This window comes from Schistocerca nitens, chromosome 5, assembly GCF_023898315.1.
Source record: "Schistocerca nitens isolate TAMUIC-IGC-003100 chromosome 5, iqSchNite1.1, whole genome shotgun sequence".
Lineage (NCBI taxonomy): Eukaryota > Metazoa > Arthropoda > Insecta > Orthoptera > Acrididae > Schistocerca > Schistocerca nitens.
The window spans coordinates 484,099,084-484,113,052 of record NC_064618.1 but is presented as its reverse complement, the minus strand read 5'-3'; the positions used below and the strand labels follow the sequence as shown (position 1 = coordinate 484,113,052).

Below are 13,969 nucleotides of genomic sequence, written 5' to 3'. Positions count from 1 at the left end.
TTCATTGTTTTCCAGTTCACATGCTATCGATTTCAAAGCCCAAAAGCACCGTCTTTCGATACAAATATGCGGCAATCAATATACACTCATGCTCATAAATTAAGGATAATTGCAGAATGTGGTGCCACACAACGTGGCACTACACAAAACAGGCGCTAATAGCATAAGCACATAGGGAACACACACGACACAGATATATAAGTCCACGGTATTGGTGATTAGTTGAGAAAACCGTCCCGAAACACATGTGCTGGAAAACGCCACTGTTTCCTTGGCTTGTACCCCGACATCAATATGGGATATGGTCACCATGCACACATACACAGGCCGCACAATGGGTTGGCATACTCTGGATCAGGTGGTCGAGCATCTGCTGGGGTATAGCCTCCCATTCTTGCACCAGTGCCTGTCGAAGCTCCTGAAGTGTCGTAGTGGTTTGAAGACGTGCAGCGATACGTCGACCGAGAGCATCCCAGACGTGCTCGATGGGGTTTAGGTCTGGAGAACAGGTAGGCTACTCCATCCGCTTGATATCTCCTGTTTCAAGGTACTTCTCCACGATGGCAGCTCAATGGGGACGTGCGTTATCATCCTCAGGAAGAAGGTGGGGACCCACTGCACCCCTGAAAAGGCGGACATACTGGTGCAAAATGGCGTCCCGATACACTTGACCTGTTACAGTTCCTCTGTCAAAGACATGCAGAGGTGTACGTGCACCAATCATAATCCCACCCAACACCATCAAACCACGAACTCCATACAAGTCCCTTTCAAGGACATTAAGGGGTTGGTATCTGGTTCCTGGTTCACGCCAGATGAAAACCCGGCGAGAATCACTGTTCAGACTATACTTGGACTCGTCCGTGAACATAACCTGGCACCACTGTTCCAATGACTATGGACTGTGTTCTTGACACCAGGCTTTATGGGCACTCCTGTGATCAGGGGTCAGTGGAATGCACCTTGCAGGTCTGAGGGCGAGTAAAGCATGTCTGTTCAGTCGTCTGTAGACTGTGTGTCTGGAGACAACTGTTCAGTGGCTGCGGTAAGGTCCCGAGCGAGGCTACCTGCAGTACTCCGTGGCCGTCTGCAGGCACTGAAGGTGAGACGTCGGTCTTCTTGTGGTGTTGTACACTGCGGACGTCCCGTACTGTAGCGCCTGGACACGTTTCCTGTCTGCTGGAATCGTTGCCATAATCTTGAGATCACACTTTGTGGCACACGGAGGGCCCGTGCTACGACCTGCTGTGTTTGACCAGCCTCCAGTCGCCCTGGTATTCTACCACTCATAACGTTATCAGTATGTGTTGTCATACCCCGAGGTGATTTAAATACACAAACCGCCCACCAGAGCGTTGTTTCACCATGTATCAGCATTATTCTTAATTTATGAGCATGAGTGTACATCCGCAGCACGCATCATCTGATCCGGAGCATGAGAAAAGTGTTGAGTCACTCATTCACAAGGAGGATGATTCGTGTTTGTTAATAGCTGAATAGCTGAGCACTTTCCTCGTGCTGTATCCGATAATACACACTAATAAGCCAAAACATTATGACTACCAGGGACGTAAATGTTAATTTCACTGCGGACATGTGAGTGAAGGCATAGATAAATTTCCCAAAAATCATAGTGGGTATCAGACAATCAGAGCTATCTTTAATTTATTTCTAGAGCAATATGTCCCAGATAAAAATAGTATGGCCTAGTGCACTCAGAGTACCTGTGTGTGTGTGTGTGTGTGTGTCAACGACTAAAGTCGATGATTTGCTCGATATGTGCCGTGTACCCGTCGCGAGAGACCTGGGGAAATTTTCATATCATACGTAAGGTTCGTCTTATTGGTCTTGGGCGAATTCATGTTGGCTGCTATGGTGAGCGTCTTTTTCTGTGGATTACTACAGGAGAAGGTATTCTTTTATGGGAGCAACTTGTCGTCTTTGTGTGACTGAGACGCAAGTCCCACAGGTGGCATCAAACCACATGTCGGAGACATTATGGGAAGTGAGACCGCCGCATTGGGTGGAATCATGATGGAAGTTTCACAGTGGATCTTGTTATTGCGCTTCACAACAGACCTGACACACTGGCGCACCAAACTTGCGCAGCCGATCCACATCTGACGTACCTGCAGAAAGAGCAGAGTGCTGAGGCCCAGCTGAATAGACTCATTACACAGTGACATGTCGACTGCCCAGCCTTCCTGGGTACAGCGTGTGCCAAACACAGCGACACAAATATTTAGGACTTACTCCACTTCCATCACGCCTCTCAGTACTCTTCGCGTTCGCGCGGGAGGAGAGAATGGGTGTGCGTGTCTCGGGACAAAACTGGCGCGTGCAGCTGCCCGCGCACCGGTTAAAAGAATCGAGGGAAGGGGGAGGAACGGAACCTTTTGTTTCCACAGCAAGCAGCTGGACGCCTTTCCCGAGTGACAAACGTGACGACAGCTGCCTTCGCCGGGCAATGCTAGGCCGTTCACGTGGAACCAATTGTGATCAGTTCAATACACGTGAAACTGCTTGTGAGGTCCCTACTCGCACAACTCCAGCAATGACTGTGTGTAAGGCTGACGGTATCTTAGAACTGAATTCTCAAAAACTGATGGCACTTCGGAAGCTATATGGAAGACGGAGATGTGTTGTTCTACTTGTGTAGACCGGTGTGTTCATCACTTCCAGATACTCAGTTCGAGTTTCAGCTCCGTGCAGCCATCACATGATTGAGAACCCCAACAGTGGAGCGTGTTTTTGTTGTGTGTTACGAAAATGGAACTGCGGAATTTAGAGCAGCTTTGTGACATCAAGTTCTGTGTTAAACACGTGGAATCCGCGAGTGTGACCCTTGAAAAGTTGAAACCGGCCTACAGGTAACATTCCTTATCAAGAGCGCAATTTTTTCGCTAGTGTAAATAATTTTTGGAAGGCCGGAAATACGTTGAAGATGAACCTCGCTTAAATTCCAAAACGTCGAGCGTGTGCGTCCTCTTGTGAGATCAGACTGACGTTACGAAGTTGTACACAAAAGACAAATTCTTTCGGAACCTCGAACAGTTCATGATATGTGTCCTCATTACGAGGAACACGTCGTACGAGGAGGTGAGCAGGTTTAGGTGCGAGGCAGCAAAATACAGTATGAAGACGGGCAACCGATGAAGAGTCTTGTTATTATTGTTGAAATTCGAGACAGATAACATGATGTACGACAAGAGGCCTAGAAGAACGTATAACAAGACGATCACTGCCTTTCTGTAGCAAAAGCGACGAGGCATGTTTACTTCAGTTTGAGACAATTAGCCATTATCGAAGATAAAGACTATATTACCATTTCTTGTGAATGACCTAACATCGGTGTTGGGGTTTATTGTGGCTATCTATATGGATACAAGTTCTAGTACAGCGTTTAGAACTCTCAGTGAAGGTGTCTGTCTCGCTAAGTCTTCAGATGGCTGGAATTTTACGACCATCTTCCACAGTTAAAATGGCAACCACACGAGCACTTGAACTTTACGAAAAGTGTCAGGTTTCAGGGCTAGAAAATGGGAAAAAATGCTGATCGAAGCATCGATACCGACAGGTCCCTGTACCTCGTCGGCTGGAAACGAATATTACGTAAGCAGTTACTCAGTTCTTCATGTGCTGGCCCCATGGTTCTCGAACGAAAGTAGAATAAATTCGATGAAGCTGATACCTAATGACTACGTACAGCTGTGAGTCTGATGCAAAAACATTAATTTTGGAGGCTTGTTTGGCACGTAAAGCAGAACAGGCCTCAATTTTTGGCACAGCTGACAGTACAATGCCACACAAGCCACAAGAGTTCCGAAGCAAAATGCCTTTCTTTGAAATGGGTGTTTCGCTACAGAGACGCGTCCTTGCGACCCAACTACAACGTCACTTACGGCACTTGATTAGCCTGGGGCAGAAATGATAAAGTTGTCCGTCCGACAGCTCAAGCACCACTACGCTACCCCAGGATATGAATGCTAGACAGTAATCTACAGGATTTGCGTGACTTATATGTCAACATCTCGAAGTCGCCACCTACCTTCGGTCACGAAGAGACTTGTAAGATAAATGTCACGACACACTGCAGCCGTTTAACGTGCCGCAAGTGGACTGAGGCGGATTACGGATCTTACATAGAAGAAACATGCGAGCATGTCGCTAAAAACAATATTGTAGGTTACTGTTCTTTACAGAGAGCTAATGTCTAACAGGTAGAAATACAGTCGCAGATACCTCTTTGCTGCACGGCAAGTAAGTACATAATGCCATTTTCGTCACTGCAGCTGTCTGTAATACGCTAGCTTCGGACGCACTCAAGCTACGTCCGAGGCCGTGACCCCATTGCTGCCAGGATTTATTTCATAACAGTGAGCTGTGCAGTTGTTTCGACGAAGTACTCCGGTCACGTCTGCCTTATTTTTTCAACTTTTGCCAGCGACCTAATGACTCGATTCTTTAGTGGGTGTTCTACTGACCTAGTTAACGTTGTTGCATATTGAAGACACACAGTTTAGTAACTGTTCCCACACCCATTGAATAAAATAATAGTGGTGTGTTCAATAAGCTAGAAGGATATCAGGGGAAAAGTAATTCCTGTCACTCTGGCAGCAAAATTTTAATACGGTCGTTGAATTACTGCAGCGTGAGCTTTCTGAAATAAAATTGACGGCTCCAGTTAACTACACTTCTTCCATTGCCGTGTTGACACAAACGCAGAGAGAATAAAGAAGAGGGATGAAGTTGAACTGAAACAGAAAAGAAAGACCTCCTCATGCTATCAATTAAAAGAAACGTTATTCTGAAGAGAGACATACACTCCTGGAAATTGAAATAAGAACACCGTGAATTCATTGTCCTAGGAAGGGGAAACTTTATTGACACATTCCTGGGGTCAGATACATCACATGATCACACTGACAGAACCACAGGCACATAGACACAGGCAACAGAGCATGCACAATGTCGGCACTAGTACCGTGTATATCCACCTTTCGCAGCAATGCAGGCTGCTATTCTCCCATGGAGACGATCGTAGAGATGCTGGATGTAGTCCTCTGGAACGGCTTGCCATGCCATTTCCACCTGGCGCCTCAGTTGGACCAGCGTTCGTGCTGGACGTGCAGACCGCGTGAGACGACGCTTCATCCAGTCCCAAACATGCTCAATGGGGGACAGATCCGGAGATCTTGCTGGCCAGGGTAGTTGACTTACACCTTCTAGAGCACGTTGGGTGGCACGGGATACATGCGGACGTGCATTGTCCTGTTGAAACAGCAAGTTCCCTTGCCGGTCTAGGAATGGTAGAACGATGGGTTCGATGACGGTTTGGATGTACCGTGCACTATTCAGTGTCCCCTCGACGATCACAAGTGGTGTACGGCCAGTGTAGGAGATCGCTCCCCACACCATGATGCCGGGTGTTGGCCCTGTGTGCCTCGGTCGTATGCAGTCCTGATTGTGGCGCTCACCTGCACGGCGCCAAACACGCATACGACCATCATTGGCACCAAGGCAGAAGCGACTCTCATCGCTGAAGACGACACGTCTCCATTCGTCCCTCCATTCACGCCTGTCGCGACACCACTGGAGGCGGGCTGCACGATGTTGGGGCGTGAGCGGAAGACGGCCTAACGGTGTGCGGGACCGTAGCCCAGCTTCATGGAGACGGTTGCGAATGGTCCTCGCCGATACCCCAGGAGCAACAGTGTCCCTAATTTGCTGGGAAGTTGCGGTGCGGTCCCCTACGGCACTGCGTAGGATCCTACGGTCTTGGCGTGCATCCGTGCGTCGCTGCGGTCCGGTCCCAGGTCGACGGGCACGTGCACCTTCCGCCGACCACTGGCGACAACATCGATGTACTGTGGAGACCTCACGCCCCACGTGTTGAGCAATTCGGCGGTACGTCCACCCGGCCTCCCGCATGCCCACTATACGCCCTCGCTCTATGTCTGTCAACTGCACATACGGTTCACGTCCACGCTGTCGCGGCATGCTACCAGTGTTAAAGACTGCGATGGAGCTCCGTATGCCACGGCAAACTGGCTGACACTGACGGCGGCGGTGCACAAATGCTGCGCAGCTAGCGCCATTCGACGGCCAACACCGCGGTTCCTGGTGTGTCCGCTGTTCCGTGCGTGTGATCATTGCTTGTACAGCCCTCTCGCAGTGTCCGGAGCAAGTTTGGTGGGTCTGACACACCGGTGTCAATGTGTTCTTTTTTCCATTTCCAGGAGTGTATTAACAAAGTAAACAGTTAGTGGTCTATCCTAAGTGACAGTATGATTTGTTAGTGATTTCACAATGTGGAAGACAAACTGTAAGAGTGAAGAAGGAATTTCGACTACATAAACAAACACATATTGATCACAAAATGAAAAGTACAAGTGATGTGTTGTGATAAATGTGGGTGAAAAAACGCCGGAAATCGGCCAACTGGAGGATGGGAACCGAATGAACACATCTCCAGGACCACACATATGGACTAAAAATATTGGAAATCGTAAGTAACAGCAAACGACAATTTAACCTCCCGAAATTTGTGCTACAAAAGTTATTTCTAATCTGAAAAACAAGAGAAAATATGACAAAATATAGCAACACTGAAGAGCCAAAGAAACTGGTAGACTTGCCTCACATCGTGCAAGGCCCCGCGAGCACGTAGAAGTGCCGCAACACGACGTGGCATGGACTCGACTAATGTCTGAAGTAGTGCTGCAAGGAATTGATACCAAGAATCCTGCAGGGCTGTCCATAAATCCGTAAGAGTTCGAGGGGGTGGAGATCTTTTCTGAACAGCACGTTGCGTAAAGCTCTGTGTCGTGAAGTCATCAAGGGTACATGAGTGGGCCTTCGGCTCCGAAAACCCATATCGATGATGTTTCGTTTAATGGTTCGCACTCTTGACACTTGTTGATGGCCCAGCATTGAAATATGCAGCAGTTTGCGGAAGGGTTGCACTTATGTCACGTTTAACTATTCTCTTCAGTCGACATTGATCCCGGTCTTGCAGGATCTTTTTCCGGCTGCAGTGATGTCGAAGAGTTGATCTTTTGCTGGATTCCTGATATTCGTGAAATGGTCGTACGGGAAAATCCCCACTTCATCGCTACCTCTGAGATGCTGTGTCCCATCGCTCGTGCGCCGACTATAACACCACGTTCAAACTCACTTAAATCTTGGTAACCTGCCACTGTAGCAGCAGTGGCCGATCTAACAACTGCGGCAGACACTTCTCGTCTTATATAGGCGTTGCCGACCGCAGCGTCGCATTATGCCTGATTACCTATCTCTTTATATGAATACGCGTGCCTACACCAGTTTGTTTGGCGCTTCAGTGTAGTAACATACTGTAACTACTACATAATACATTTATTATGTGTATAAAAATAAACAAGTATTTTAGGCCACTGAAGATGCTTCATAAATAAAAGAAGCGAAACGCATATTGCAAAAAACAAACTGCCTTTCATTTAGTTGCACAGACGGAACATACCTTCATGAATTTTGAGGCAACTAAGGAACGATATAAAACGAAAAAATGAAGAAGTTAATCGTTTGTGGAAGGAAGCCAAGCTGAAGTTCACCGAAGAGAATTCTCTCAGTGATCACATAAATCAAGAGATTGAAAAGCTGTGAAATCATACAGTTCAAAGGTAGGTAGAAACAATGTTGTCTTTCATCTGCCAAGTAAGGAACGGTTCAGTGACATTTAATGTGTTTAATATACCAATAAATGGTCAGTTTCTTAGGGATCCGTCAAAACGGTTAATACTACTTTCGTGCAGCCTTTTTGTCTGTCTGAATATTACTCAGGGATGACATGTTTAAAATAAGGTGTTTGTAATCATGTGTTAATAACACTGCCTAATGTACTTTTTAAATAAATCATGGTTTTATTAAACTGTTTTGATCAGTATTTAAGACAAATAAAAAATGTCATTTTTACATATTTTTACCCAACTTCAGGGAAAACCTCATGTGAGGGGAAGGGGCAGGTGCATGGGGTGTCTCACTACATCTCGGTAAATCTCGCCAAGAGGAGAGGGGGGCATCCAAATTTTGAAGAAAACCTCTCACATAATTAACGGAGGTCCCCTTTCCTACAGACAGAACAAATTTTTAAAGACTTGTAATGATGATCGGAACATTTGTACCATGACAATAATATTCTATCTATAATTAATCTACGCTAAGAAGAATCTTGCACCCGCTCCTTAATGTAAGCTCACTGTACATCAAATTAGTTACCCCAGTGCACACGCACAGACGAAACGTTAAACCTTTACACGAGGCATTTATGTTTCAATTGGGCATTGTACACAGACATGGGTAAATGTAAGAACGTGACAGAGTGGCAAAAAGGGCTCGCTGAGCTCACGGCACCAATGTGGAGGAAGATCACGGCAATGGGCAGATTATACGTTGGCTTCCATTCAGTCAACGTCAGAGATTACATCGTGGTACCTCGCTGCCACAATTGTGGTGACTTGGACCACATTCTAAGGCTTTGTACCAGGGAGTCGGCTTGTACGAAGTGTGGCACAAACGGACATAACCGCAAAGACTGCAAAGCAGCAGCGGTCTGCATTCCCTGCAAAAGCCGGGGAAAAAAGTCATGTGGAGCCACGGGACGTAATTGCCCAACATATCGAATGCTAGAGCAACGTTTGATCTCTAGAATCGATTATGGCTGATCACAGCCCACAAAACAGGATGCCAAAGCGCAAATCCCCGAGCAAGAGGAGGCGGGACGCTATGAGGGCAACCAGATTTAGAAACTTCTTGATGGCGCTTTCGGGCGCCACTAAGACAGAAGTAATAGACAAGGCAATCCAAACAGAGCCTTATATGATTGATAGAAGTATACAGACAGATCTCCCCGCACTGGGCATAGATCCCGCCCCTCAATGCCGGGGAACGAAGCCGACAGTCCATCTGAAGCGGCAAGGACATCCTATGACCGTAACAATCCCAACAAAACTTAAAGAAAACCAACCTATCCAAGACAACGCAGTCACAAGTACAAGCCTGAAGTACACAACGCAGAACACTCCAGTGGTCAGATTGCCACCTGTGGACCCGGCAAGGGTGTACCCCAACATCGAGTACACGATGCAACTGGCTAGGCTGGAAGAGCCGATTACCCTGGCCACTGCCTTACGACATGTGGTCCGTGTAGGACATGAAGAGGGTAGGAAGGTAACCTTCTCGGTAATGGAGGCTGTGGACAGAATTCAGCTAAAGTCAGTGAATCTCCCCACTGATTTCGGAGCCCTGCGGGACCTGCTGAAAAAAGTCTTTGAGAGACGTGGTGAGAAGTTTGACCTTCAGGACATCTATGAACAGGCTGTACTGGCAAATGGACGAATTGCTTTTGACTGGAGTAAAACCTGGCCAGACGAACACATGCACACATACTTCCCATGACGACTGAAATAACAATTGGACAATTAAATACGCACAATAGCCGACTTGTTATCCAGGAGCTCCGTAAAGAGGTGGAGAGGAGACTGGATGTGCTCTGCCTACAGGAGCCGTACTCCCAAGCTGGAAGAATAGCTTTTGCTGCCGCGACATGGCAAATTGTCAGCAGAGGGGAGGACCCTAGAGCGGCAATAGCAGTTACAAATAAACTTCTGAGGGTCACCACGCTCTCACAATTTACAACTAGTCACCGCAACGTCGTGGAGCTTCAGTCCCCAGTGGGAGTAATTATTCTCATAAACATGTACTTCCAATACGGAGACGAGATTGAACAGCATTTAGAACACCTGGCAAGAGTGACCACGGCGTTGCGGGGACGGAAGATAATCATAACAGCTGACATCAATGCAAAATCCCCCCTGTGGTACAGCGGCACCAGAGATACAAACGGTGATAAAGTAGAAGAGTTTCTCATGGCTTCACAGCTCGTGATGGCCAACAAGCCGGGCAATCCTCCTACCTACACAGCAGGAGGAGGACAGGGCACGAATATAGACGTAACCCTAACATCTCATAATGCAGCAAACCTCATACAAAGCTGGAAAGTCTGAGCAATGCCACCATGAGTGACCATAACTTAATAACCTTCACTCTAGGTGAAAGAGAGTGCCGCTGGACCATGGGGTGGGAAGTACAATTCAATTATAACAAAGCGAATTGGGAACGCCTAGCAAGGGAGTGCGACATTCCTGCCTTACAGGAAGGTGACGTACATCAAGACATAGACGTGGACGAAAGAGCTCAGGAACTGGTGGGCGCAGTACACAGAGCGGTGAGGGCCGCTGTACCAACCAGGAGGAAGGCCATGGCGGCCTCACCGTCACCATGGTCGGCCGAATTAGAGGAACTACGTCAATCTGTCAGGAGGCTAAGGAGGAACTACCAGCGCAGTGTCGTCTGGCTGGAAAGGCAAAGATGGCAGTTGCAATATAGGGAGGCCAAGCAGAGATTTCAGAAGCAACTACGCGAAGTGAGAATGCGTAGCTGGGAGAGCTACGTGCTGAACCAGTTGGCCTTAGACCCGTGGGATCTCCCCTATAAATTAGCGAGGGAAAAAATCCGCTCTCCCCTGGAGGTATCAACAGTCAGGCAGGGGGACAGGATGTCGGAATCTTGGCAGGAGACTGCTGAGGTCCTTCTCCGACCCCTGCTGCCTGACGACAATGCGGAGCCGGCCGGAGTGGCCGATCGGTTCTAGGCGCTACAGTCTGAAACCGCGCGACCGCTACGGTCGCAGGTTCGAATCCTGCCTCAGGCATGGATTTGTGTGATGTCCTTAGGTTAGTTAGGTTTAAGTAGTTCTAAGTTCTAGGGGACTGATGATCTTAGAAGTTAAGTCCCATAGTGCTCAGAGCCATTTGAACCATTTGATTTTTGATAATGCGGATGGAGAAACTGTATGCCAGCAGCAACTGCGAGATATAGACCTAGAAGATTACAACAGCGACACGGCAGTCTACCCATTCTCGGAAGAGGAGGTGGCTGCACAAATAAGATCCCTAAAAAGAGGGAAAGCTCCAGGACCAGACGGCATTGTGGCTGAGGTGGTGCAATTTCTGGCACCCCAGTTAATCGCGTCGCTGACTCACCTCTTTAACGAGTGCCTCAGACAAAGGAAGTTCCCCAAGAGGTGGAAAACTGAGAATGTGGTCATAATAAAAAAAGGACCAGAAAAAGACCCGGCCGAAGTCAAATCATACAGGCCAATCTGCCTACTGGACCTGTTCGGGAAGCTTCTGGAAAAACTGCTGGCTGACAGATTGACGGCTCACCGGGTGCTGTGTGGGATGAGCGACAGGCAGTTCGGCTTCAGGCCGGGGCGGTCGGCATCTGATGCTATCGCTCTGGCGGCTGAGGTTGAAAGGTCTCTGTTGGATTCCTTTCATGTTTAATTTCTCAAATTTGTTGTCTTTTAAGGAATAAATTCCTCTTCTAAATTTACTGTGGCGTTTCTGACTATCTGGGAGGAGACTGAGTAGTGGAACGTGTTACTTTTACATGTAAACAAGAACGATCTCTCACACTACTACACTTTAAAGCACAGTTTATATGTAATTCTTATATGTAACTCATGTCACACAGTCTCATACGGAACCTACATCCGCTTTCTTTTATATACTGTGTATGATAAGATACTGTCATCCCCCTTCCCTTCTGTGTGAGAGGATGAATGATCAAATGTGTTTGTAGCTGCATGCTTGAGGGTAGCAGACAAGGCTGTCTGCTAGAGAACAGTAGGACCAACGTTGAAACAGGTAGCTACGGTTCCTAAAAGCAGAGAGGTTTCCGTTCTTAGTATGGTCCGGTCCGTCCCCTGTCATGTTGGTATAGGAAGCTGCCCCTCTGGCGCCTTCCGTTGGTCTTTGTGAGCGACTCTCAGGAGCACGCTGGGTAGTTCAGTGGGAGTCTGGCAGCTGGGCAGTCGGCAGTTGGAGTCCAGCAGTAGCAGTCTGGCGGTAACGAGCGTCTGAAGTGGTAAGATCTCCGGCCAAGCGCGTGTCTGTTAAGTCCATAGGACAATGGATTTGTTAAGTTCAGGTTAACTGAGAATTTAATCATTTTATTTCGGGTTAGCTTTAAAATAGCTAAGGTTATCTTTAATTGCAGCGGAGTGTAATTCTCGTGTCCAGTTCAGATTAATTGGCGGTAGTTGCTTTGTTATTACTTTGTGAGTAAAGTGGAACCACGTGTTGGTCAGTAACTCTAAGTAAGATCAGTCTTAAAGGCAAATGCTTGTGTGATTATAACGTATCGTCTTGAAAAGATTTTGAATATACCAACTTTTCTTTATGTTCAACCCACGTGGCGTGTACTTTGTGAGACCAGTACCACGTGCTTATATAACTGTTTGACCCATCAGGTTAGTAGTAAGACGTTAGTAACCAGTTCGAGGTTTTTCTTTTGTAATTTGCTTTTCGATCGAATGTATTTTTATTATCTAAATTATTGTGGAGTTATACGCTTTCTGTAAATCAAGTTGACCACGTGGAGCATGTGGTGTAATCACCAAAGTAGCCATCAGCTATTCTTCTTGGGAAGATTTCACAAAGATTTAATGTGAATTTAGTATACCAGTGTCTGGTAATTACATGACGGACAGGATTGTGCTTCGAACGGAAATTCTTTGGGTAAAAATTTGAATCTGTTTGTAGTGATTAACTTTCTCTTGCATGCGTTTCAATGTTCTTTGTGTGTTGTTTTATGAATGCAGTGTTGTATCCAGTCTCCCAATCTTGACTCCATATTTTATGTGTTCCGTAATATTCCAATCTCACAGTCTCACAATCGTAAATAAGGCACCAGCTCAGTTATAACTCACGTATAATATGCTGAAATTTCAATGAACAATCTTTAAAATAAATTTGCAAATATAAACTGATTTCTTTCTTTTTATTTAAATTCTCCTTTTTATATAGATATATTACCGGTTGTTGTATGACTGTAAAAGATTATAATCAATGATAGTCTGATTGGTAATATGGTAAACTTAGACTAGTTACCTGCTGAAACAGTGGCCCAGTAAACGCACGGTTAACTTCTCCCCAGACAGCTCAACGGTTTGTAACCCGCTATTATTCTACTATTAGCACCAGATGTCAGCATACCAAATTCAAGTCACAATCTTACGCTATTCAGAAAAGCAAATTAGAGTTACAATCTTTCACATGGCGACCCTGTTCTGTGATTCCGCTAGACTCTGGAATCTCTGAGACGTTAGATTGCAAGCGTTATATAATCTTAATTTTTTTTCCCTACAGCGCTCAAACAACTTTTGCGTTGTTTCTGAGCAGACGTTCAAAAGATTCACGGCGTTGTTGAGCGGCGTTGTGTTGTTTGTCTTGTTTTGTTTTCTATATTTGTTTGTTCTATATATGTGTGTTTTTTTTTTCTCGCTTGTAAATTCCACTGTTTCGATTAAACATAAAAATTTGTTTTGCGTGTAAAAAAAAAAAAAAAAGTGCGTACTAGGTTGAGTATCTTTCGTGTGACTGTCGTAAATTTTGGGGGACACATTTATTGTGATTAGTGTGTTGCGTACTGGGTGTAAACTGCACTAATGCTGACACGTAACCAAGCTAAAAGTAAGCGGTCCGACAACTTAAGCAACATGGACCAAGGGGATAATTTGATTTCCAATATTAACGCGTCGGGCGGTTCCGAAAATGCAATGGGGAATACTTCAGACGAAATGCAAAACAGCACGAATGGGCTCACATCAGAGCCAGAAATTAATTCGCCTCCAACTAACCAAATTGATTTGGCGGAACTCATGAAAGCCTTATTGCAACAAAATAAAGAATCATTTGAAAAATCGTTCCGAGAACAAAAAGAATCATCAGAAAAATTGTTCCGAGAACAAAAAGAATCATCCGAAAAATCGATCCGCGAGCTAAACGAACAAATAGACAAAAAACTAATCCAGCAGACAAATAAAGTTGACAAGTCGATGCAGAGAGTGTCCGATGATATCTCACAA

The 13,969-nt window shown here is 46.1% G+C and overlaps 1 protein-coding gene across 1 annotated transcript in view; it reads right to left on the bottom strand.

The window, feature by feature from the left end:
- Positions 1-4,630: 4,630 nt before the first annotated feature.
- LOC126260543 (E3 ubiquitin-protein ligase MYCBP2-like) overlaps positions 4,631-13,969 on the bottom strand; it is an 831,093-nt gene continuing 821,754 nt past the window's right edge. The window contains exon 35 of the mRNA XM_049957878.1: positions 4,631-4,754. Within this exon, the coding sequence (XP_049813835.1) occupies positions 4,685-4,754 (70 nt within the window). The 3' untranslated portion in view covers positions 4,631-4,684. The remainder of the gene's footprint in view (positions 4,755-13,969) is intronic.